The 26923-nt window shown below is 45.5% G+C and overlaps 1 protein-coding gene across 1 annotated transcript in view; it reads left to right on the top strand.

Annotated features, from left to right (window-relative positions):
• Positions 1-26923, top strand: part of C8B (complement C8 beta chain) — a 228595-nt gene that overhangs the window by 177512 nt on the left and 24160 nt on the right. The window contains exon 10 of the mRNA XM_078670066.1: positions 24083-24236. Within this exon, the coding sequence (XP_078526192.1) occupies positions 24083-24236 (154 nt within the window). The remainder of the gene's footprint in view (positions 1-24082; positions 24237-26923) is intronic.

The following is a 26923-nucleotide window of genomic DNA, read 5'->3' on the forward strand; positions in this document are numbered from 1 at the left end:
GGGAGCCAGCCTGCCCTCTTGCCCTTGAGAGCCTCGCTCCACCCAGGAGTCGCTCTCTGCCCCAGGGCTAAGGCCGGCCGCTCCTCTACCCCTGCCTGCTTCACGGAGCCCTTGAGGAGACTTCAGCCCCTCCCGCCGGAATCCCGGGGACTCGAGCAGCCTGGACCCCGTGCATCTGATTGCACCCGGCTGCCCTGCCTTGCTCTGCCCCCCCAGGAGAGGCCGCACCCCGCACTGTGAAGGGTGCCTTGCCTCCCGGAGATCTCCGCTGTCAGAAGGGACCCCTCTGCACTGACATTCCTGAAAGAAAGCATTCCTTCCCTGTGCCTTGGCCCCAGAGGCTCCTCTCACCCTTCCCTGCTCCTCACTGCAGCCGGGAGCCCCCACCTCTGGAAAAGGCCCGGGGCTCCTCTGATCGCCTGCTGGCTGCTCTGCTCCGAGCTCAGCCCCCACCTCTGGAAAAGGCCCAGGGTTTTTCAAGCCCCTCTCTGGTGTCCATTCCAAGCCTACCGCGAGATGCGTGAGAGTTGGTAGGGGCCGAGTCAGTTTCGCCCTTGAAGGCAGGAGAGGCGCTGCAAGGCGCTCTGAAGGCCGGGGAGGGTCCCAAAGCCCCAGAACAGAGAGAGGCTTTCTCTTTGAAAGGAAAGAACACTGAAAGAACTGTTTGGGAATAACACTAAACAAAGATTGCTTATTACTGAGAAAGAACTGTGGCAACTTAACCTAAAGAGTAACTGGAACCTGCATTTGAAATAACCAAGACTGTATTTACAAGCCTGCTTGAAATTTATATAAAGAGAATATATTTTTACAAATACAGTTTGGTGTCATTGTGTGGTGGGTTGGTTGTGACGGTGTAATATTGCAAATGTTTAACCTTACATGCCCCAGAGATTAGCCTAAGACTGCTTAAGCCACACTACCTAGAGGGTAAGCAGAGGTTGTCTTGAAGGTAACCCTCAGCCCTGACGGGGAAGAGAGAGGCCCTGCTTGTCGCTAGTGCTGCACTGCGCCACCCAGAGACTCCCCCTTCCTACAACCACCATATACATTCCTGGCATTGTGAGACTCCAACTGCTGCTGCTGAATCTCCTTATGTGTGTTTGGTAAGGCCTGCACCTGTTCCTGATTGGCCAACGTTTTTTCAAAAAAAAAATTCTAATAGCTTTTATGGTTACCACCTGCTTTGGGTTGTCCTTAATTTGCGCGTAGCAAACAGCGATTTTGTTTTTTTTCGCTATTTGAGAATTTTCATGAATACCGATTGCGCTTGTATAGCGATTTCGCAATTTTTTTCTCAGAATCCGTGGTTTGTCGCACTCCTGCTGGAAATCAGAGAAACTATTTGCGAAATCGCTATTTATTTTTTTGCGCTTTGGTTATTTTCTTGATGAATGCCGATTAGGGGAATTGCGCCCGCAATAGCATTTTCGCAGCTATTGCGGGCGCTATTTTGCTTCATGAATCAGGCTGTAAGAATCCACAGGGCTTATTTACAAGCCCCTTGCGCCACACCTACAACACTTTTCCCATGTTACAAATGATGCTAAAGTGGCGCAAGGGGCTTGTAAATAAGCCCCCACGTCCGCTGTAGCAACTGCAAGCTTGATGGTTATAAAAAACATTACATGCCTTTGCAAAAGCAAACAGCACGAGAGGCATGAATAGTACATGAAGACAAAGACGTTTGCATCACCTAAGTACATAAACTGTTTAAATAAATTAAATAAACGAGCGCTCAAAAGTTCCAGCGCTTAAGAAACTAGTGTTAAAAAGACAGGCATTCCTGGAGGGGTTCACATGCGTCACGTGACTGTCGATCCCGAGCCACCACCTGCGTTCGCAGTTTGTTGCAAAAGCAAACACGTGCAAGAGAGATCGTCATTCACAGTGCTATGTTAAGCATACATTCATCCTCCTCTGTGTTTCTAGGCACTAATAGGTCATGTGAATCTATTGATTTTATCGAAGATACAAGGCTTAGTTAACTGCTCAGGGTTCAACCTCCTGACCTTGGGGAACAAACTTAGATCTCTGCAGTGTATGCAGAACCCCAGAGGACTACCGACCAGGATGTCCATCGTCAATGGCAGAGGACGCATACTGCGACTGCAGAGACCGCCTCTGCAATAGATAGCATGTACTACTGAACGAGTGCACGTGACGCATGCATAATTGCATTACCGAAATAAAAGTTATCAACTCACTAATTAAACTTTAAAAAACGTACCATGGAAGCTCTTTTCAATGTGCATGGTTCCACTAGCAACGCCTGTCCCTCTTTGTGCCTCACGGAGCGAGAGACAGCCTCCTCCCACCCCCATGCAGCATGACCAGAAGCCCTAGTAACCTGACCAGGCGAGGTCTTTAAGCCAAACCAGACGCAGCTTCTGCTATTACATAGCAGGATAGCAGCACAAGGATTGGCTTGGGCAGGCAATCTCACTGCTAATTGCTGAGAAGTGGCTGCAGCTTTGAGTCAACCCCAGCTCACTAATGTGCAGGTGAAGAGACCTTGAGTGCCCTTGTTGGGTTGGCCTGAGAAAGGGTGCAGTCCAACCCAACATGCGTACTTGGGCCTAAGTACCCGACCACGAGTACTGTCTGTCAACATTGTTAAGCCCCACCCCCTCAGGCCTGCATGTGATGCACTCCAGGAAGGACGCGCCTCATGCTTGATACACGTAAGAAAATACTGTCTGCAACCGAACCGCGGCTGTAGACTGACTGCAGGTGTCATGTATAGTTTACTCGCAATTAATTGGGGGACAAATATGAGTGGGGAAATGCCCCAATGCCCTAATGGAGGAACCGCTGCTGCATATACAGGTTCATGAATCTACATTCAGGAAAAAAAGGAAATGAAGCAGCGGTAGCGTTTTAATGAACAATTTAATTGGAAAGATCAAATTGTTATTCATAGCCTTGTAAATCTGTGTTCCCTAGGCCCACAAGCTAAAGAAATGATGACTCAGACACTATGATGATGCTTAATGAACTTGCCACAACCACATGCACTTGGGCCCTTTTATTAACAGGCCCACATCATTTGTGATGCAATTGATTGATGGGTGTGAGGTGTGTTTGTGGCAAGCCCTTAAGGGAGTGGCTGGTAAAAAAGGTGCCTGCTGAGACACTCAAATGTGTACAGTAGGACACTACATTCATCCCAAACTTTATTAAAACAAAACAAAGTCCAATCTGTGGGACGGCATGAAAACAATAAAAACACCACAGACTCAAGAGGCAGTCCGCAGGGCAGTCGTGGGCAGGTGCAGCTGGGAGCACACGGGCATCTCAACATGCATCCATAGTCTAACCAGAACACCTCTGGACACGAACGCTGTGCTGACAAAATCCGGGTTCCTTGGCCTCACATTTGTTGTGTGACTGTCCACCTATGTGCTGGCGATCAGTCTGTCGTGCTTTCGCTGTGATGCAATGGGTGTTGAACATTCAAACTTGGGGAGCATCATGGAACCCGCTGTGGAGCTCTCTCCTGTGGGTAACTTGGTGGCTTGTAGGGGTTTAGCTCCATTTGGGTGTTTAAATACTCCTTTTTTGGTTATGGTGATGCCCATGGCACTGATGGATGTGTCTGCCATGTGGATGGCCTGGACGACAGGTGGGAATGACTCGCCTGGAGTGAGGGTGGCTTTGGGGAATTTCACAGCCACAGAGCTCGGTGTCTTTGCTGGTGCTGTTCTTCTCTAGTGGCATGTGCAGTCTTGAGCAGGGATGCCACCTGTGTGAAGCAGCCGATGCTTGGGAACTGACAATCACACTGGGAAGCATAAGGGGGAGAGATGCAGTTTGTTCTTTCTGGTGGCTTACATGTGGTTCACTCATTGAGCTGTGTCCAGGGACATTACTCTGCCATGGTGGCTGGCTTGTGTCTGTGGGTGCACTCTTTTTTTTATAAACTCTTTTCATTGGTAGAAATCGAACACACTTGGTTGTTACAGCAATCAACATTATACCATCACAACACCTGGTGTACAGATATCCTCTATCATTAATTTTTGTCTTGGAGCTTATTACAATTTAGTTATTCCCTCCTCTTGTTTCTCTACCTAGGGGTCATATTTATTCTCAGTGCAACTGGAGCACATATCTGTTCCCTGTGTATATTCCACTTGCTCCAGATCTGTTCCCATTTCTTAGGGCACCCTCTCTTTTCATAAGCTGTTTTTCTACCACCATTGACCAGTCCATGTCCCGCTCCCATTCTGTGGGAGTGGGTGGTTCATCTACGCCCCATTTTCGTGCAATGTTTTGCTTACAATGGCAAAGGTACAAGGTACCCTCGCCACGCAGAATTTTAGCGTTTGCCGCGCATTTTCAGAGCGCCTTACGCTTTTTAATTTCCAGTTTTGTATTTGAGTTGGAATTATTTGGTTTCTCCCCTGTTTTTATGGTTGCTGCCTCCTGCCCACTTACTCACACCATAATATTGTAAAAGCACCGCTGTTTTAGCGGGTCCGGTCCCGGGGATCTGCTACTACGCCCGCCATCTTGGGAGCGAAGGGGACATTTCAGGGCGCCATCTTTGAGCGTTCTAGCGCTCTTGTAGCTTGTGATCCGCCTACTTAAGGCGTGTGTGACCTGTGGGCTAGCCTGGACAATTTACCCTCGCCACGCAGAATTTTAGCGCTTGCCGCGCATTTTCAGAGCGCCTTGCGCTTTTTAATTTCCCGTTTTGTATTTGAGTTGGAATTATTTGGTTTCTCCCATGTTTTTATGGTTGCTGCCTCCTGCCCACTTACTCGCACCATAATATTGTAAAAGCACCACTGTTTTAGCGGGTCTGGTCCCGGGGATCTGCTACTACGCCCGCCATCTTGGGAGCGAAGGGGATATTTCAGGGCGCCATCTTTGAGCGTTCTAGCGCTCTTGCAGCTCGTGATCCGCCTTCTTAAGGCGTTCTTCTCTGCGCGCAGCGGTGACTCGCAGCGGGCGCGCCTTCCCTGCGCCTGAGTCGTGCCAGAGTCCTGCCTGTCTGCGCTCGTTAGCGCTTAGGAGGCATTAGGCGTGGCTGGACTCTGTGCATTTAATTAGATGGATTTCAAGTATTCCAGGAAGGATCTTCTTAGGATTCGGAATTTGACCATTTCTTGTGCGCACGCTCCTTTATATCCACTTTGTGGCCCTTATGCTTGTTCTTGCGGTAAGTTCTCATTTCCTTCCCCTACCCCTATTTTAGCTTATATGACGCCTCATTGCTTAGTGGATTCTCTGTGTGCTACTCCCGTTATACATACTTCTCATTTAAAAATCTGGCATCTTAATGTCAGGTCCTTGCCCAAACATTACCAGGATATCCATGATTTGTTATCTCTGGAATCTCCTGATATATTTTGTATGACTGAAACTTGGCTACAGGACGAGGCCACGGCCATACCTAATCTAGCATTTCCTTCGGAATATGCTATCTTTACGCTTAATCGCAACTCCAGAGGTGGAGGTATTGCCATAGCTATTAAGTCCTGTTATCCCTGTATTTGGAAACCTATGGACATAGCTGGTTGTGAATGTGCGTTTTTTGCTATTACATTCAACCATCATTTCACCCTATCTGGACTGTTGATATATAGACCGCCAGGCAGTGATGTACTATTTAGGAAAGCGCTGCCTGAACTTGTCAGTTCCCTTGCGGTAGCCTCAGCCAACTTTAGCATCATTGGGGATTTAAATCTTCATTTTGATGCCCCTGATACTCCAGTGATTTGTGGCATTCTTGCAGACCTAGAGGCTCTTCAGCTCCCGCAGTTGATCCTCCATCCCACGCATGAGTGTGGCCATATTCTGGACCCATTGTTTACCAACTTGAGTCCGGTCAAGGTCAGTTTGCCTATACCTATAGCTTGGAGTGATCACCCTCTGATCGAGTTTCAGGTTACCACTAAGGACCATCCTTTTAAAACATCTGACAGAACAATTCTTAGACGTCCTTGGAAAAAACTTAAACTTGCGGATTTTCACCATCTCCTGGAGTCCTCTCCTTTGGGCCCGTTTGAGGATGTTGAGTCCGGTTATACCCTTTTTTGTGACTGGGTTACTAAAGCCCTTGACGCCTTGATCCCTGCGGCTTGGAGTAAGAGCCGCCGGTCAGAATCCAGTCCATGGTATAATGATCCCTTACGGCTTCTGAAAGCTACTTGTAGACAAGCAGAGAGAGCTTGGCGCAAGACTTATAAGGTGGGACTGAAAACGTTTTATCTTGCGTATGTTAAGCTCTATCATCGAGCTGTTTGCAGGGCTCGAGCAGCTTATTACTCACAGGAATTTAATATTAGCCCCAATCCCACAAAGCTGATCTTCAAAGTTTTGAAAGATCTTACTGCTAATAGAGTTTCAGTGCCCGAGGTCTGTTCACTATCACACTGCGAGGATCTCGCGGCTTTCTTTGTGGAAAAAGTGACTACTATTTACCGCTCCTTCCCTAGTACTATGCTGGTAAGTGAGGACCTTGTCCCCATTTCATGTACTAATTTGATTTTATCGACACTTCCAGTTCTCTCGGAGGAGGAGTTTGATAAACTGGTGGTTAAAGTGAAATCTGGATCTCCTGTGGATCCACTTAGACCTGCCCAATTTAAAGACTCAGCTGCCTTCTGCTTACCCCCTATTCGTCATCTTATAAATCTATCCTTCTCTTCGGGTAAAGTCCCTTTGAGATGGAAACAAGCTTACGTCACTCCCATCCTGAAAAAAACGTCACTGGACCCTCTCAAACTCGAGAATTACCGTCCAATCTCCCTCCTCCCGTGGGCTGCGAAGGTGGCAGAAGCCCATGTCAACGGCATTCTGGCCAATCATCGCTAACATCCTGGACCCTTCGCAGAATGGCTTCCGTGCTGGGCACAGCACTGAGACCGCACTCCTCTCCATGGTTGAACACCTGAGTGCAGTGCTAGATGCGGGTCAAACGGCGGCTCTGGTACTATTGGATCTCAGTGCCGCCTTTGACACTGTTTCTCACGCAATACTTCTGCAGCGGCTGGGAGAGGCGGGCATCAAGGGTCTGGCGCTGGAATGGTTTCGATCGTTTCTTTTCGATCGTACCTTTCGGGTTTCTACACCTCCCTTCGAGTCCAAATCCCACATCATCGAACAGGGAGTCCCACAGGGATCAGCATTGAGCCCCACGCTTTTCAATCTCTATGTGCGGCCGCTGGCTGCTGTTGCCAAGCGTTGGGACCTTACGATGGTGTCCTACGCTGACGATACGCAGCTTGCGGTTGCACTTAGTGGGGACTCTGACCTTGAGGCCTCCAACTTCTGTGAGGGTCTCAGTGAGGTGGCAGGATGGATGACGGCTAATTGCCTGCAGCTCAATGCGAAAAAAAACGAGGTATTGATTGTGGGCAAACAGAGTAATCTTTGGGGTGATAAGTGGTGGCCAGCTGATCTGGGCCCTACCCCTACTCCGGTTGTTGAGGTGAAAAATCTGGGCGTGTGGCTGGACGCTACGCTTAGTTTTTCTTGCCATACAAAAAAAGTAGCTGCGACCTGTTTTGGTATCTTACGTGGGCTTAGGCCGGTGTTGAAATTTTTTGATGCTCCTACTCGACAACTGATAATTCAGGCAGTTATACTGTCTAGGCTCGATTATGCGAGCTCGCTGTTGCTTGGAGCCAATCAGGCCGAAATTACGAGATTGCAGCACGTTCAGAACGCTGCAGCTAGGGCTCTAGTCGGTCTCCCCAGATTCTGTTCTGCTAGAAGTACTATTCTCAAGCTCCACTGGCTGCCTGTGCGTCAGAGGATAGAATTTAAGACCTTATGTCTTTCTTTTAAGATATGGAAACTTGCTTCTCCTCAGATACTAGAGCATCTCATTATCCCTTACATTCCTTCCCGTCAGCTGAGATCCTGTGGACAAAATTTAGCCGTGGTTCCTCGCTTTTTGAGAAGTAGGTCCGGCGGTCGCTCTTTCAGAGTGCCTTCCCCCAAACTTTGGAACTCTCTTCCTGCCCATGTTCGTGCCCTTGATGATCTTCTGACATTTAGGAAAGCTGTTAAAACTTATATCTTCCCAAATAGCTGCTAGTTGTCCTCTATTTGATCCATTCTGTTGCTCTGTTCGTGTTGTGTTCCTTTCCAGGCGCAGCGCCGGGACGCCCCTTAGCTGGGGCAGCTGTGCGCTTAAAAAAACCTAGAGTTACCAGGATACGTTCCTTACTATTGAGGTCCATCGGTCCCCATATATTGAGCAGGCACAAGTTAGGTGTCGGTTGGAGTTCCTTGCCGGTCACTTTGTGCGACTGTGTCGCCACCGCCCCCCAATACTTCTGAATCGCAGGACATTCTCATAGTATGTGGAAGAGTGTGCCCTCTGCTGTTCATTGCCATCTACATGTGGAGTCATCTTTCTGTTTCATTTGTGTCATAGTATTACAGGAAAAATAAGATCAATGTAGGATTCTGAGTTGTATTAATTTTAGTCTAGAATGTATGGGCACTTCTCTGGGAGAATCTAGTTCTTCCTGCCAGCCTTCATCTTCCAGATCTCCTAGATTACCCTGCCACCACTCTCATAGCTCTATGTTGGGGTTGGGCATAGCGTTTAGCTTTGTAGTCAATTTGGTCTTTTAACAAGCTGTCCTCAAGCAGGGATGATTCTGGGATAACCACTCCTGACGGGATGGCCGCCATTAGTGCATGTCCAGTGTGTAGATACCTGTACGTCTCAGATTCTACCATTTCATATTCTTCCAGTATCTCATCAAATGATTTGACCTTTCCTTTTGCCCATAGGTCACCCACTTTTGAGATGACAATGATGTCCCATGTATCAACCCTGTAATTTGATCAATGCTCCCAGTCTTTCCGCATCCCATAGCGGCGTAGATTGAGTCATTTTATTTCACCATCCCTGTTTTGTCCCTACGTGCCAGAGGTGAACTAATTGGTGTGTTGGCCCTGTTAGTGACTGTTGTATAGAGTTTGTGTATAATGCCTGTCTGTAACTTCTTGGACCCATAAGGAATTTGTCACACTAGTATGCAGGGTCAATTTGTGGGCCGTATACCCACTTGTTAATTACTGCTAGTTGTGCAGCCCAATAATACAATCAGATATCTGGGAGGGCTATATCTCTATCATACCACCCCTTCAGCATTTGTTGGTGGCAATCGTGATGGTTTACCATCCCACAGTAGTGATCATATCTCCCTCTCAATCTGGGAAAAGTATGTGTCCTGAATAGGAAAGGGTGTGCTCTGTAGGGCATAAAGGAACCTCAGCAATGCCATCATTTTGAGAAGGGCAGCACGGCCCATGAGAGACAACAATAATGTTTTTCAATGTCGTGTCGCTCTGCAGTGATTTAATGGGCCAAGGAGATTGTGTGTGTAGAAGAGCAAAGGATCCCTCATGACAAAGATCCCGTGATAACGGAATCCTTCCTCGGTCATCGTCACAGTGCAATCTGCTGGTAATTTTGGGTTGGGGCCTTAAAGGATAAATAATACTGACTTTGACCAATCAATGGTGTAGCCGGAGTATTTCCAGAAGTTAGTGATGATTTGCATAATTCTGTTTATAGAGGAGTGAGGTGATGCGACCTACAGCAGGCTATCATCCGCATATAGGGAGATTCTGTCCTCCCATCCCTCAGTCCACCGCAGTCCTCGGATCAGTGGGTCTCCTCGTATCCAGGTTGCAAGGGGCTCTAACATTAGTGCAAAAACTAAAGGTGATAGTGGGCATCCCTGTCGTGTTCCTCTCTTGAGGGGAAAGGGGTGTGAAGTATGTCCATTCACTACCACTTGGGCCGAGGGCTTCTTGTATAATAACTTAAACCATGCAATATATTTGGGGCCAAAGCCTAGTCACTCCAGTACCACAAATAAATATGGCTGTTAAATGGTATCGAACGACATGTGGGCGTCAAGCGATAGTATTGCTGCTCCCTCTTTGATGATATCACTCCTGCGCAGTACCGGTGAAGACGTCACCGATTTACAGGCAACGGGTGAGGGTGCCCCCCAGGGAACAATGTAGCTGCAGCCTGTGTGCAGGCGGGGTTATACCTGCTCTGTGGCATTGTGTAGAGAGGCGCAGCGATAGCTCTTTGTGCAGGCACGGCCTTAGTCTGTTCATGGTTGGGACGGGCTCCATCCCCCTGCTGGTGGAGCACTACTCAGCATGTCGCCATATCTTGGCATGGCAGAGTCTACTGCAAACCAATGAGGCTCATCAGTTGCACAGCTGCTTTCAGTGTGGTATACTGGTGAAGGCTCACTTTGCCTCATGGGCTTATTCTCTATCAGCGGGCCCGAATGTGGCCTCTTACACCTGCAGGTGGGCCCTCTGCCCCAATGGGCCTAACCGCGTGGCTTCTCCCAGGTGCAGTAGGCGACAGCCAATGTTATCACTCGCCGCTGTGCACCATGTGGTGTTGTTCCAGCGCTCCAACAGAAATTCTTTATAAATGACGTCACTATCTACTACCACACTTACCAATCAAAACCAGGCCCATAAGAAACAACAGAGCAGCTGAAACATGAGGTGAATGGATCTAATATGTTTGTTTTTGAACTATAAACTATCTACAATAATCAAGACCAGCTTGTCATTTTAGAAAGTTTATTTAAACACATCTAGAAAAACTCAGGTTTTGGAATTTTATTAAACAAGCATTAGAAAATGTCATAAAGAGAGGTTTATTCAGAATTAATAAAAAGAGCATAAATCAAGAATTATTATTCATTTGCAGAAATAAGTAAAATTAAGCATTTCCAAACCTAACTATCTCTCTGTCTCTACCCTCATTACCTAGAAATAAAGTAATTAATAAAAACTCCTTTCCTCACGTGTAAAGTCCATCAGCATAACACGTCCTCCAGAATTCTCGAGCGTAAGCCGACTATCTGTTCTCTGAACCCATTCTTATACCCTAAAATAAGCTGAGCTAACTAATTTTCACATTCCAGCAGACGAATTCTAGTTCTCCATTGGCTGAGCCACCTCGTACCACAGTAAACTGTGACACCTCCTTCTTACATGCCCGGGCAAATTCACTAGTTCATTGTTCATGTAAAAGTCTTGGCAGCATTTCCTCAGGCTGCTACATTTTGTATCGAACGGAGTTCAAGCAATGCAATTTTTGTCACGTCTCTTCCTTTCAACCTTGAGCTTGTCCGTTTTGAACTCCCGTGGCACGTTAGCAAATTTCTCCACAGAATCATCTTTTTAGCAGTTCATTCCAAAACCTTTCAAAATAAAAGCTCAGAGGCCTTTTCCATCCTTCTCAGAATTATTTTCTCTTGTGCCATTTTCATCATTAGGCCTCTTTTCAAAAAGCGTCATTTTTCTGCGCCACCTCTCTTGCGCCACTTTTAAAAGTGCACTATTTTTCTGCAGCCATCTCTAAGCTTCATTTGTAAAACTATTATATAAACAAACACAAAGAATAATTAATGCAAGAAATACAGTTTGTTCTGTTGCCTCCCATCATTGCTAATAATTAACCCATTAGTCTAAATTACCTAGCAGTAAAGCACAAATAAAGCAGCATTTTATATCTACCATTCTTCATTTAATCCAGCAAGGTTCTTTATGCACCTATAGAGAACAGAGTGACACCACATAGACAGGGAAAGCAAAATAAGCACATGCCATTATTTAAAAACAGCTGCTATTAGTTATGACATGACAATAGACAAGATTAATTTATTATTTTCCACATACATGAGAATGCAACATAATGCACATTTATGAGCACACATGTTAGTGTCCCGCGTGTTCTGTAATGTAATGTAACTTTAAACTAGATTGAATTAGCACACACACAGCACAAATTGTTAGCATAATTAATTAATTTATGGAAGTGTGACTTCACGAGTTGAAATAAAATTTATTTCTGAATCTCGCTCCATCAGTGTTCAGCAGGTAAGTGAAGCAAAGTTGAATTTTTGGGGCTCGACAGGCTTCAGGCTAGTGGACAGTGAGCCAGCATATTGTTTTTCCACAGTGTGAGGGCCCGTCACTGCTGCCAGTGTGACGGCCGCTGCTGTGTGGGTGAGGCTCACTCGATGTCACAGAGCACTACTAGCACGTCGGTGGTATCGGGAGGTAGAGCGGCAGGGCTTTTGCACTTTTCGAAGCATTTGGATTACAGGGCAGCTCACAACAGTTCTCTTGGTGCTGCTGGCAGTGACCTCCTTGCAGTCCGCACATTCAGGGGGGCGACGTTCATGCCAGAGGCTGGAGCTTACAGATGCCTCACTATGGACATTGCCGGGCATGGGCCCAGTCATACCTGGAGGTTCACAGCGTATCTTACTTCTGGGTCTTGCCAATAGCTCTTCTGTCTCTTCTCTGCCATCCTCGCCGGGACTGATGGTGCAATGCTGGGGTAGCAGGTGACCAGTCTCCGTTTTCACCTCCTGTAAAGCAGAGAACTGCAGGTACAATGCTGGGTCCAATATCCTCCTCCGGGCTGGCAAAAGCGGTGATATAGAGCTATCTTTCCCTCTCACAGAGGTCGGTGCAACACAGCATGTGGTTCTGCCTCCCTTGTCGCCATTGTAAAGTTGTGGGCCCTAGGCCCACATGCTAATGAAGTGGTGGCGCACACACTGTGGTGATGCTTAGTGAACTGGCCACTAGCACGTGCACTCGGGACCTTTTATTAACAGGCCCACGTCACTGGTGACTCCTGTGGTTGGTGGGTGTGGGGTTTGTGTGTGGCCAGCCCTCAAGGGAGTGGCTGGTAAATCTGCTCCCTGCTGAGATAATACAACAGGTCAAGCAGGACATTACACACCCCTCGTTCCTGTGCATTCAGATTTTTGCCCTGCCCCTGTTCACATACCTTAGCACTCAATGACCTCGAGAATTCGATGAGTCAGCACGTTCTCTAACAAACAATACATTTCTTACACTCTGAAAACCAAGGTGCAGATTTAGAGTTTGGCTAATAGTACCCCATCACAAACTGGATGGATATCCTATCCGTTCTATCCAAGTGCTTTATATCGAGGGCCACTGAAATTATGCGATTCTGCAGCAGCAGATTTTTTTACATAATTTTGAATTTGCTGCATTTGCCACATAACCACCTCATCTGCTGGCATAATCTGCCGTTTTTAACAAAACAATATTTATTTCTAGCTCAAACGGATCGAAAGTTACAGAAAATGCAGCTATGTATTCATGCAAGGGAATGCCCTTTGCAACAGTTAACTAGTCATCTTTCATATGCTTATTTATTTATTTATGTAGTTATTAAACTGATACTAACGAGGTGAGATCTTTGCCCAGACCGTATTACCATGTGTAAAAAGCACAACATAATAATGTAATACTATAAAAAAAAATGTGCCACATGTATTGAATTTTCTTGCCCCCTAATTTAGTCAACACTGCCACATAATTTGGTGCTGCCCTGCAGCATAATTCTTGTGGCCCTGATTATGTCCAAGGACATGTGCAATGCTGCAGACGTGATATTTGTCACATCACTGAATAATCGGTCTGCTGAACTCTAAATAAAGGCTAAGTATTTGCAAAAATTAATGGAAATTAAATGATGGGCAATCTGTTCCTGCAGCCTCAAGGATTGTGAAAAGCAGGGCCTAACTAGAAACCCAAATCAGCCTTGGCAAAAAGATTTAAACCAACCTCGCACTGCTGTGGGCTGAGACTAGAACGTAGTTATAGGAGCATGATTGGGCCATGGTGAGAAATTGGGTTACTGGTTGACTGGGTATGAGCTCTGGTCAAGAAGCAACTGCAATCCTTGTCACATGTACGGCACAAACAAACCCCAAATTAAAATGTGCTTAACCCCCTAGTAGTTTGGCACAGAGTAGTCAGCCTTAACTTGAAGGCAATATGAAAAGTATTTGTACAACACTTCAAACAGTAATAAAGTGAATAATACCACACAAAAAGTACCCCACACCAAGTTAGTAAGAAATAAAATAAGATCAAAATGACAATCATCCTATCAGTAGATCCTGAGGTATGATTTTTTAAAGACTTTAGTGAAAATATTGCCAAAAAGCAGAATCACCAGCTAGGGATATCTGGTCACGCTGGATCAGGTCAAAGTCACAAGTCACCAGGTTATGCCTACTGAAGTTTACCTTCTCAAGTTCGTGCCATGAGTGCTGATCATGTTGAAGAGGGCCGTGAGGAGCAGGGAGAGTATCGCGAGAGACTGTCTGTTAAACGTGAAAAGCTGGCCAGCTTTGCATGTTGCTGGAGCTTTGCTTTGGCAGTCCCTGTGAGCGGTAGATGCTGCAGTGTGAAGAGTCGGGCTGATGGCACTTTGCACTGATTTGCGGTGTGAGCAGGGAGGTCTCGTGCAAATGGGCCCATTTGTGGTCGCAAAGAGCTCAAAAGCTTGATTTCAAAACTCTTGTACAACATAAGTGGCCTGTGCAAACACCTTAAATGGGACAGAATTCTTATATAAAGTAGAAAAAGATTCATAAACAGTTGTCAAACGTCAATATTATGAATGTAATATTTGCATTTCTGTGTCCATCTGGCCAGAAAAGAAAAACGAGCAATCAAAACATTATAATACAATATAAGCCATAAGAAGGGTTAAAGATCATGAGCGCTCCATTGGAAACACACAGTCAATGCAGGATCTCAATTGGAGCTTCCAAGAAGTGATCCAACAAAGCATTAGGGACGCTTCTGTTTTTAGGAGTAGGTCAGACTTTTCATTGGGATTCTTATATACTGGTTATGTTCTGACCACAAATAAGTATGAAATATGTTGCTCAGGAGAGTGTGGTGAAAGGAGAGCTGTCAGGCACGCACACAGATAATGACATCTGCACATACATCTACACTATAAAAATATATGTCCACACAAGACTCCTCCAGGGAAGAGATATATATATAAAATTATCCTTGGTTTAGCTCAATGTTTACATTTACAGGTATGTCACCTTTATTTGTTTCTTATTATGATGTACACATATTTAAATATGTAGTGTATTCGGAGGTAGGCTAGCATAACTAAAATATAAAAGCAGTATGGAATTACTAAGTGTATTTGATGTTAAGAAACTGTGGAGGATATTCTCAAGAACGTGTGATAATTATCTCAAAATTAGCTTAATGCAACTCTTCACATCGCAGTCTATCGCGGAAAAATAATGCTGTGTTAGCGTTGCATTCTCAACACTGTGGTACCATGCGAAAGTCTCACGATACCGCGTCAAATGACCGCGTAAAAATCAACGTGACACAACAGAAATGCGAAACACAAACGCAAAAAAGCAGCAATAGCCCAAACCGCGATACAAAAATCAGCGATAACCAAGGACAGGCCTGCAATTCCCACACGTCATGCGGGGAAATGCACCATTAAAGCAAAGAAAAGAACTGTGAGATGACAATGTACGAGTACAATCTCACATCCGTGACGGAGAACAAATATACATTGTCCCGCATCAAATGGGCATCTCCTCACAAACAGTCACAATGTACATTGACAGGCAGTCTGTATGTAAACTGCGCCAATGTGTAAACATACATGGCTCACACTTTGAAACCACATCTCCCATTCACATTGCAGGGACAATAAACACCTCCTGCACACAGACATGACATGTCTATGATCAATCAAGTATGAAAGCATGGACGAATGTAGGAGCAGTTACTTCCCCTTATGTACATGTTGCTCATGTTGTAGTACTTGAGTCACAGGGTGCACCCCTGCATCTTGGTGGTACAAATTTGACCCCAAAAAAAGCCCTGTTATCACTTGTAGGTCACAAATGACAGCCAGTATGGAATGATGTGTGACGCATGTGAAACACCTACGAGTGGGATTCCTTACTATCTGTGACACACAGAAATGGCATTTCAAATACGTGACACACTAAATAGCCTATCTGTACAGAGGTGACACACCCACCATCTATCATCAAATCATGAAACTGTTAGCACTACATGTTGCACTTACACTTGTCTGAGTGATGTGCTTGTACAGATGAGTGACATGCTCAGGGAATGAGTCTTGGAATGCATTTATTTGCCAATGCGGTGCCTGTGGGCATTTTGTACTGACCCATGATTGCTAAGGACTGTCACAATGTGACGTGCTCATGTGTAGAAATTGTCAATGAAGATGTTCCTACAGGCTATTCTTGCTGCGGCTGCAGTGGGATGTGGTCCACCTGCCTCATCTTCATCATCATCGTCCGGTGCATCTGGCACTTGTATCCATGGGGCATTGGCGCGTACATATATGTTGTGCAACTCACAACATTGAACGATCATCTTGCATCCAATGTCTGGGCTGTACAGGAGCCCTCCACCTGTGATGTCCAGGCACCTGAAATGTGACTTCAACATGCCAAATGTGTGTTTCACGATGCCCCTGGTGCGTTTGTGGGCCGCATTGTACTGCCTCTGGGCCTGTGTGTTTGGGGCTCGGAGGGGTGTCATGATCCAAATGCAGAGTGCATATCATTGATCATCAGTGACAGTGCAGAGAGACATGGGTCAATAGGTGGTTCTGCATGATGTGTTGGCAGGCTCACTGGTACATTGATGTGTGATATGTGTGACTTAGTGATTCCTGTTTGACATGTACTGCTTGTAGCAAATGTGCAGCATCAATGAGTATTACTTAGCCTCATTGCTGCTCCTCCATCCCCCTTGGCCTATTTCCTAGTGTGCGTAGCGCAGTTACATCACTTGCACCTCTACGCACACCATTGTCATATCTGTCTGCACATGTCCACAAGCCTGACAACAACACTGTGATGTTGTGCGCTGAAGGGTGGCGGTGTGTGTAGGCCTATGGTAAGGATCGGACGGACACAGATGTAGAGTTTATGTCTGGCTGAACTTACCGTGCGGTTGAGGGTAGACCTTGGCTTATGCTGCGGTAGTAGCAACGCACACAACAGTTGGCATGTATGAGTCCTGACCCCAAGCAGGCTTGCGCTCCCTCATTTACCCTTTCAGCCAAGCCCGCACTCCGGGGGCATGCTACATTGCATCATTATACATTGAGGGGCGGGTTGACATCGACACTACAGCCGAGACACACACATTAGTTACTTCCTTGGCAAGGGCAAAACTTAACCACACCCAGGCCTGATCAACCACACCCCTACGCTTCTGTTTATGCCAGTCCACACCGCTTACGCTTACAGGAGGGTTCGACACAGCTACATGTCCCAGGTCTACCCCACTGCCTGAGGTAACATGGTTGCATCCACTGTCCACTACACTCCAAACACAAGCAGTGTATTTCGACATGGATATGTCTGTGGTCTGCATACTGCAGTCTGTCCAGCACATCCACGCCACACTGGCATTGTGTACATTCCCATTCATGGGTCACTTGCCTCCTTCGCACATGCCTGGTTCCCACCTCTCCCCACAATCTTCTGTTATGTGGCTGAGGTGCCATGCCATTGATGGCTCATGTACATGGCTAGCCCAGGTTACCACAGTTAGTTGTAGTGTATGGTGAGTGGGCATGTTGTTTTGACATGTTGTATGTGAGTTTATAATGTGTGCATTACCAGAGTTGTGATGAGTTGCATGATTGTGGAGTTTGGGTGTGTGATGTGTTAATTTGGTATTTACCAACAAGCAGTGCATTTCCATAGGTGCCATGCTGGAAGTGATGGTTGATGATGGATTGTCGGAAGATGTAGGAATCATGCACACTGCCTGGGTAGTTGGCAACAACATTTGTGAAGAGTCCCTGGTGGTCCACTGTTGCCTGCACATTGTTGGAATGTATGTGCTTTCTTTTGCGGTACTTGTGTGCAGTGTCGGCAGGGGGCATAAGTAGGACAGGTGTACAGTCAATTGCCCCCAACATGCATATGAGGCCAGCTTTGGGCTAGAAGCCTTGCTTGGTCTCCAGCTGTTCCTGCGCAGTGTGGGGGAAGTGAAGGTGCTGGGGTACCAAAGTTGATGATGGCATCCAAGAAAGTTGTGATGAACTTTGATAGGGCTGGCTGTGAGACTCCTCCGACTCTGGCAGTTGTTGGTTGGAAGGTAAAGAGGCCAACAGATGCAGCACAGCCAGCAGCTTTGTCTATGGAAGGATGTTGGTTGTCCAGTGTGTTGGTACCGTCAGTCTGTGGGCTATGATGTTCAGGCTGCAGAGGATGGTTTTTCTTTTGAGCCTGTAGTGGGCAATGACATCCTCTGGTGTTAGGTCTGTGAGGGTGGTGCATTTTCTGAAGGTCCGCTGTCTTTGTCTGCGCTGCCTCTGTGGTATTCCAGAGGGGGAGCAGGGGGATCCGGTGTGGGGCCTGAGGGTGGTGGCGGTGGATGTTGTGGCCCCCTTGGGGCTCCGAGCTGCATTATCAGTGGCTCCATGGCATCTGTTGATCTTCTGGTGTGGCTCTGGGCTGGGCTCCCTTTTATGGTGCAGGTTGTCATCCGACTTTACACCAGGTAAGAGCAGGTGTTACATTTCTGCTGCTAACGCGCCTTTACGCCTGGTTTGGGATCTTATCGCAGATATGGCTGGTCGTTGAGAATGGTGCAGAGTGGTGTTTTCACTGCTTTTTGCATGGGAATGCCTACTCTGCATATCATTAGCGTTTGTTGCTGGATTCATCTGTCACAATGTTTTTTGCGGCTGCTATCGCAGGTAAACTGGTGGTATCAGCTGTTAGCACCAACTTGTGAATGGGGCGATAAATTTATCGCCACTTTGGCTGTGATAAAGTGCCGATAACTTGGCGATAAGTCCTTGAGAATATGCCCCCTGTTACAAAATACATGTCCACTGGGGGTTGTCTAAACAGATTGTTCCCACAGAATTGAGCAGGCGAACTGCCCTAAGAGCCCACGTTATCTTCTGTACTGCACAGAAAGATGTTCTAACTTTTACTAAACTGCATTGTATTCTGTTTAGCTTTGAGATGTAGATGTGATATTCTTAACAAATACTTCCACCTGACACAATGTCAAGTGTCCTTTTCTATTTATAACCAATATTGTTTTGTGACCTGAACGTGGTCCATTGTGGAGCAGTGCTAGAAAAGTGACATTTGAGAGATTTGAAGCTGCCTTTTTCTTATTTGTACACATAGCGTTTGCGTGTATACATGGCATTTCTCCTGTTTATTTTCAAGCAATGTTTTGAAGTTTAGTAAAAATTGACCCATAGTTGCTTTAATTTTCAAGGTGTGAGGCCAGAATCGGACGTCTAGAATTAGCATATTTAATTAGATGCTTTACATTAATGAATGGCTTGTGAAAGAAAATGGTCTGGGCATGCTATTAGTTGCTGATCATTGAAGAATGAAGGTTTACCTGTGATGAATCAGTCACAAGCCACATTTGGACAGGAACGAAAGCTGTTCTGGTGGAAATATGTCACATTTTTAACTGTATGACCCAAGTGAAAGGAAAAGAATAACCTAAGATTAAGCCCGTTGAAATTGTCTCTGGAGATAACCACACAAATGTAAAATGTGAAAGATACATTTAAAATATTCTTTGTGTTGAATAGAATTTACTAGATTCACAAAAACCAGATAGGAAGCATGCACTTGGGACAGAGATACTACATAGGCATCTCTACCTACTTTCCGAAAAGATATATGATTTCATAAACATGTGTATTACTGTCACTTGGGCTGTACATTCTGGATTTACAGCAATTTTGGAATTTGGAAAGTACTCAAATAGAAATGGTGAATTTAATACGTGGGACAGAGGAAAAGTTACAAAACAAAGTGGTATGCTGTTCCTACTGTGTGGTGCAGGTAGGTGTATATGTACAGAACACTTATTTGCTCTCTAAGGACAGGAGAAAACTTTCCTCCTTTCGGAAGAAGACCCTCACACACCCAGTCAGCTAGATTTCTTGCTTCATCATTGGGTCTGCTCCTCGTTGGATTGGCGTTGCAATACCCGACCGGCACCCATGATGGGGCATTTTGCCGGAGATCTTTTTTCCTAGCCGCTAGGTGCAGTGCGTGTGAGGACCCTAGTGAGTTAGATGTGAAGATTATGAAGAATTGCTGTCTACTTGACCCAGGGCAAGAAACATGTTTGCTTGATTTCAAAGCGTATAACCCTGTAAACTTAGAGCAGGGGTGCACATATTGTTGTTTTTAGTCAGGATAGTGGCAACATTAATTAAAGTTGTTCTTATTGGACCTCTAAATCCTGTTTTAGCCTCACAATCTTCACATCTACACTCACTAGAGCTCTCACACGCACTGCACTCAAAGGCTAGGAAAAAAGATCTCCGCCAAAAGGCCCCATCATGGGTGCCGGTCGGGTATTGCAGCGCCGACACGACGAGGAGCAGACCCAAAGATGAAGCAAGACAATTGGCTGACTGGGTGTGTGAGGGTGTTTTTCCAAAAGGAGTAAAGTTTTCTCCTGTCCCTAGTGAGCACATCAGTGTTCTCTACATATACATCTACCTGAACCACATAGAAGGAACAGCATACCACTTTGTTTTGTATTGTGTTTGGGCCTGTATGCTGGACCTGGTCAAAGTAGCCTTGAGTCCCTACTCTCCTGGAAATACAGAAGACAGGTTGTCACCTGATGGCTAGGGCGGTCAACCTCAAATCTGGAGAACTGAGTTTGAGTCTCGGCAATGAAGCTCAGCATCCTCTTGTTCTGGGCAAATCAATTAGGGGCCGATTATGATATTGGTTGGAAAGCCTCCGACCGACAATCGGATTTCCCTAACCCATTTCAGAACCTATCTTCAGACCAAATTGGAAAAGTCTTGGACCGACCGATTACGATGCAGGGAAACCTTTCGGGCTGTCTGACTTGGTTCGGATCGGCACTCGGAGTCCCCGAGTTGTTCGGAGCTGAATCATCCAGCTCTATGGACACAATTTCCGACTCACCGATGTCAGATACTGAAACCTGTTCCATATCGTCCTGCCCGACACGCAACGGCTGTCAGAATCAGACCCCTGTGAACTTAAGAACTACCGCCCCATCTCCCATTCCCTGCCAAAGTCATTGAGAAAGCCGTCAATAGCCAGCTCGCCGCCTTCCTTGAATCCAACAACTCCCTCGACACCTCACAGTCCGGCTTCTGAGCCAAACACAGCACCGAAACCGCCCTCATTGCAGCGACAGACGACATCCGAACGCTTCTGGACAACGGAGAAACAGTTGCCCTCATCCTACTCGACCTCTCTGCCGCCTTCGACACAGTCTGCCATAGCACCCTCATACAACGCCTCAGCAACATCGGCATACAAGGAAAAGCCTTGAACTGGAACATCTCGTTCCTCGCCGGGAGAACCCAGAGAGTCCGACTCCCCCCATTCAAATCCGAGGCCACCGAAGTCATCTGCGGAGTACCACAAGGATCATCACTCAGTCCCACCCTCTTCAACGTTTACATGAGTCCCCTCGCATCCATCGTGCAACAACACATCCTTAACATCATCTCTTACGCTGACGACACCCAGCTGATCCTTTCCCTCACCAAAGACCCTAACACCGCCAAAACCAATCTTCACGAAGGCATGAAAGAAGTAGCCGAATGGATGAAAAACAGCCGCCTAAAACTTAACTCAGACAAAACGGAAGTCCTCATCCTAGGATCATCCCCATCTGCCTGGGACGACTCATGGTGGCCATCGGCCCTGGGCACGGCACCCATACCCACAGACCACGCACGTAACCTTGGCTTCATCCTAGATTCCTCCCTCTCGATGACCAGACAAGTCAACGCCGTCTCATCCTCTTGCTTCAACGTACTTCGTATGCTCAAGAAAATCTTTCGTTGGATCCCCACCGAAACAAGAAAGACTGTCACCCACGCACTAGTCACTAGCCGACTAGACTATGGAAACACCCTCTACGCCGGAACCACAGCCAAATTACAGAAAAAACTCCAACGCATCCAAAACGCATCAGCCAGACTCATATTGGACATCCCTCGCCAAGCTCACATTACCGGTTACCTGAAAGACCTCCACTGGCTTCCCGTCAACAAGAGAATAACGTTCCGTCTCCTCACCCACGCACACAAGGCCCTTTACAAACTTGGACCCGAATGCCTAAACACACGACTGTCCTTCTACACACCCACCCGCCAACTAAGATCCTCCAATCAAGCCCTCGCCGCAGTTCCGCGCATCCACAGATCCACCATGGGAGGAAGATGCTTCTCCTACTTGGCGGCCAAGACCTGGAATTCTCTCCCCACTCACCTCCTCCTTACACAGAACCACATTTCCTTCAGAAAGGAACTTAAAACCTGGCTATTTGATAAATAATGCACCCCCTCCCCCAAGCGCCTTGAGACCCTCTGGGTGAGTAGTGCGCTATACAAATTCCTGAACTTGAACTTGAACTTTGGGGTCCAGTAGCAGGCCACCCTTCAGCCAGAGGCCTCCGTTTGGGGGCCGTGGGGCTACCCATGGGACACCCCTGTAAAACATGCACAGTGTGGCAGGCACCATGGGGTGCCTGCCACAGGGTGCAAGGTTTTCCACAACAACCCCTTTTTGCAATGGGAGCCTGTGTTGGAACACAGACACCCATTGAAGTCAATGCAAGTCAGACCGAACGATGTTTGGAAGCATCGTAATCGGTCTGTCAGGCTCTTGGAACCGGAGTCGGTCAGAAATGATTCTGAGACTGAGTCAGTCAGACCCGTTTACATCCGACATTGTAATCGGCCCCTTAATGTCCCCATGTCTAACAAAAAGAAAAAGAATGTGTTCTTGTGTAACTCAACTTATGCTCATGTAAAGTGCTCTGATACCTTCAGGTCAAGTTTGCGCTATATAAAACCTCTGGGGAAAAAAAATGTATTCAGGTAGACTACCAGCACTGAACCTCATGATGCCACGAGTTAAGTATTATTTAACCTGCAATTTTCATCCACATCAAACTATATTTAGGGTGAATCTAATATAATCAGGATTAAAGTTAGAAAAAAACTAAAGCTAAAAGTCATGGATGGGGTTGTATTCCTACTAACAGAAGATGGATACAAGAGCTTGGGATTTATAGGAAGAAGAGTATTTAGAAGTTTGAGGATTGTCCAGTCACTGAATACCAGCAAGAAGAAATCAAAATGACTCTTGATATGATCTCAGAGTTCGCCGGACATTTACTGGGGGATAAAAGCAAGGAAGAGCAGAAAATAGGTGCGCACAAACCAATGGGGTATTCTCTGGCATACACAGAGACATTATCTACATATCACATTAGGTGAAAGTCACAAAGTAGAGATCTGACTCTACATTCAGTAGTTGTGATATATTACTCCTTACTGGACAACCAAAAATCAACCTCATGATTTTTTCCACCAATCTACCACCCTTGAGTATATGTGGCTACTCTAATTTGCAATATTTCAGGGATAAGTTGCACAATCCACTGTTAATGCAGCTAATCACGAGGCTGGCCTGATTTATGTAGTATGATCAAATATAATTAGAGTCAGCTTTAGGAATATAGACATTTTTCTTAGTAAGCCTTGCTTGTTGTCTCTATAAAATTATGGTCTTTGGGATTCGAAGCAGGTGTCTAGGAATAATTCTTACACAGTAATTCTGTGTGAGAAGTACTTTGAAAATACAGTAGTCTTCTTAACTATTTATACCCTCTGGTTATGCTTTTTCACTAGAATTATAATGTTCTCATAATTCCATGCTAAAGAGAGATTAGCAATTATTTGAAACCTTGTAAGCATAGTTAAAAGATTGGTTAACAGCATGTGTAGCAAACACAGACAATGAATTGAGAGTTAAGAACAAGAAGAGCCTACTCATAGTTGTGATTTTTATTTCATTTGATTTGTTTCACTTCTTGTGATCCTGGATAGAAAATCTCTTTACAGCACCAAGGGTACCAAATTATCCTACCCACGAAGTTAACATTGATGATAACAAGGTCAATGTTCTCATCTTTAATTATGATCTTAGACTACATATATGAAGCCTTCAAGCCAGGAATTAATAATGTCTACTTTAATACGTAGTTCATAACTCATATAAAAATTATACTTCAAAAATATTTAATAAACTATAAATGAGCTCAATTGTTACTCTGTCCTCTGCTAACCATCTTCCCTGCTACAGGTGCATTAAAATGTGAAAATAACTTTTTGAATATATTTTAGGCAGAACCTCTCTATGAACTGGTAACAGCAAATGACTTTACAGGTGCACTTACACTGAAAAACAACATGAAGCGTGCCCTTACTGAATATGAGATTGAGACAAGTTCCTGCCAGTGTGCCTCGTGCCGTAATAATGGTTTGGCATTTCTGAAAGGTGAGTTGTTTCTTTGTTGCATTTCTTGCTTTAATGACATTCTCATGCATTGTGTTACAAACCAATTTAATCTGCAAAAATAATACAATGGAAACTTGAACTGGGGACATCCATACTAGCTAACTGTAGCAAATCACAGATCCTGAAATTTGGATGTCAGTCTTACTTCGAACGCAGAGCCTTGATCACTGATTAGTCTGTAAACAAACAATTTTTAGCCAAAGAATGGAAATAAGTGTCTCTACCTGTAATTATGTTTTTTTGTGGGAAGAGAACAATTTAGTAATTGAGTAGTCAAATCACCTCCACTCTGTAGTTATAGTTAGGATCCTGAGAGATAGGAATTCCTCAGATTTTTGCTTGCTATTAACTTTGTCACCCTTTTCTGAATCCCAACAACACTTTGCAGGCCTATTCTTTTTTCTACATTGGCTGATGATGCAAAGTTTTATGGCGATTCGAAACGGGGGTGCCAAGAAAAAAGGGGTATTTTTTTTAAAGCAAAGTTTTCTGCCAATGCATTTTCCATAGACTTTTTGGACAGATGTAGCAGCAAAATGGCTGCACGGATTTAAATGAATTTGGCGGGAATGTAGTTTAAGCTGTGGAAAGGGTTTTTTTTGTTAATTGATTTGAATTTGTTCAGTAGTTTTAAGTTATAAGGGTCAAAAGCTTAGTGATATATTGGGCCGCAGTAACTTTGCAGTGCGTAACTCAAAATTGTTTAGCCAACAGTTTGTATTTGTTCAGTGTTTTGTGTGAAATATAGATTATAAGACTTTTAATAATGTATAGGCATGCATTAGGCAGTTTAGCATACTCTGTATTTTTATTGGCTTCAATATTTTTTTTAAAGTTCATGATGAACTGCAGTACTTTCACAAAAGTATCTAGAAAGCACAGTTATATCTATTGAAATCTTTAAAAAAAAAAGTTTATATACTGCAAAAAACACTCTATGGCATGCCACTCCACTCTATTACACAGCACTCCACTCTACAACATGCTGCTCCACTTTGCGATGCTACACATCACTTCACTCCACAAAACGTAGCTACACTTTATGACACTCCACTCTAATACATGCACTCTAAGCCACTACACTCTATGCCCCTCCACTCTAAGACACACTACGACATGTCAGTCTATGATACACCACTCCACTCTACAACCCACCACTCCACTTTACGCCACTTCACTCTACAAATCTGTACTCCACTGTATGCCCCTCCACTCTACTACATGCCACTTCACTCCATTCAGTGACATGCCACTGTATAACAAGCCACTCCACTATACTCTATGGCACACTACTCATATCTATGACACACCATTCCACTTCCCTCACTACGCAGCACTCTGCTCCACTCTACAATACACCACGCCACTCCGCTATATGACGTGGCACTCCACTCTACGACACACCCTCCATTCTGTGACACCCTACTCAATGACATGCCAATCTACTCGGTGTCACTCCATAACATACCGATCTACTTTATGCCACTCTACAATACACCACTCTGTGACATGCCACTCCACCCTACGAGATGCCACCCCACTTTACAACACTCAACTCCACTCTATGCCCCTCCACTCTATGCCACTGTACTCACCTATATGACACACCACACCACTCCACTCTACGACATGTCACTCCACTCCATGAAATGCTACTACACTGTAATCATACCATTCCACTCTATGGCACTCCACTCCACTCTGTGACGCTTAAAGTCATTATGCAACTCCACTCTATGACACGCCACTCCACTCTGCAAAACACTGCTCCAACACAGGCTAATCCACTGACATGTTACTCCTCTCTACACTTCTCGACTCTATACCCTTTCACTCTAAAAACACTCTACGAAATGCCCCTATATGACACGCCAGTCCATTCTACTCTACGATATGGCACTCCACTCTATGACATACCACTCCACTCTATGACAATCCATTCCATGCCACTCCATACCACAACATGCCACTTCAATCTACAACACTCCTCTCCATTCTGCACCACTGTACTCTATACCACACAGCTCTACCACACGCCTCTCCACTCTAGACACTTTAGGACATGTCAGTTTATAACACCCCACTCCACTCTACAACATGCCTATCCACTATATGCCACTCCATTCTACAACACTCTGCTCTACTATATGGCACTCTACTCTGCTCTACAATACTCTGTGACATGCCTCTCTATTCCACTCCATACCTCTGTATAGCACGCCACTCCACTTGACATTACAACATGCCACTCCACTCTACTCTATGACACAGCACTCCCCTCTACACTTGACACTCCACTCTATGACACTCCACTATATGACACTCCATGCCACTCCACTATTCTGACACACCACTTCACTATACAACATGCCAATCAACTCTATGATATACCAATCCACCCTACACCACTCCACTCTGCTCCTCCTTTCTAAGACACTCTGCGACACCCTACTCTATGACACACCACTCCACTCTATGACACGCCGCTCTATTTTATAACATTCCGCTACACTCCATGCACCTCCACTCTACGCAAATCCTTGACAATCCACTCTACAACACAACACAACACAACACAACACTCCACTCTATGACACACCCCTTCACTATATGATACACCACTCAGTTCTACAACACACCACTCCGCTCTATGAGATGCTACTCAA

The sequence above is a fragment of the Lissotriton helveticus genome, chromosome 1_2, assembly GCF_964261635.1.
Source record: "Lissotriton helveticus chromosome 1_2, aLisHel1.1, whole genome shotgun sequence".
Lineage (NCBI taxonomy): Eukaryota > Metazoa > Chordata > Amphibia > Caudata > Salamandridae > Lissotriton > Lissotriton helveticus.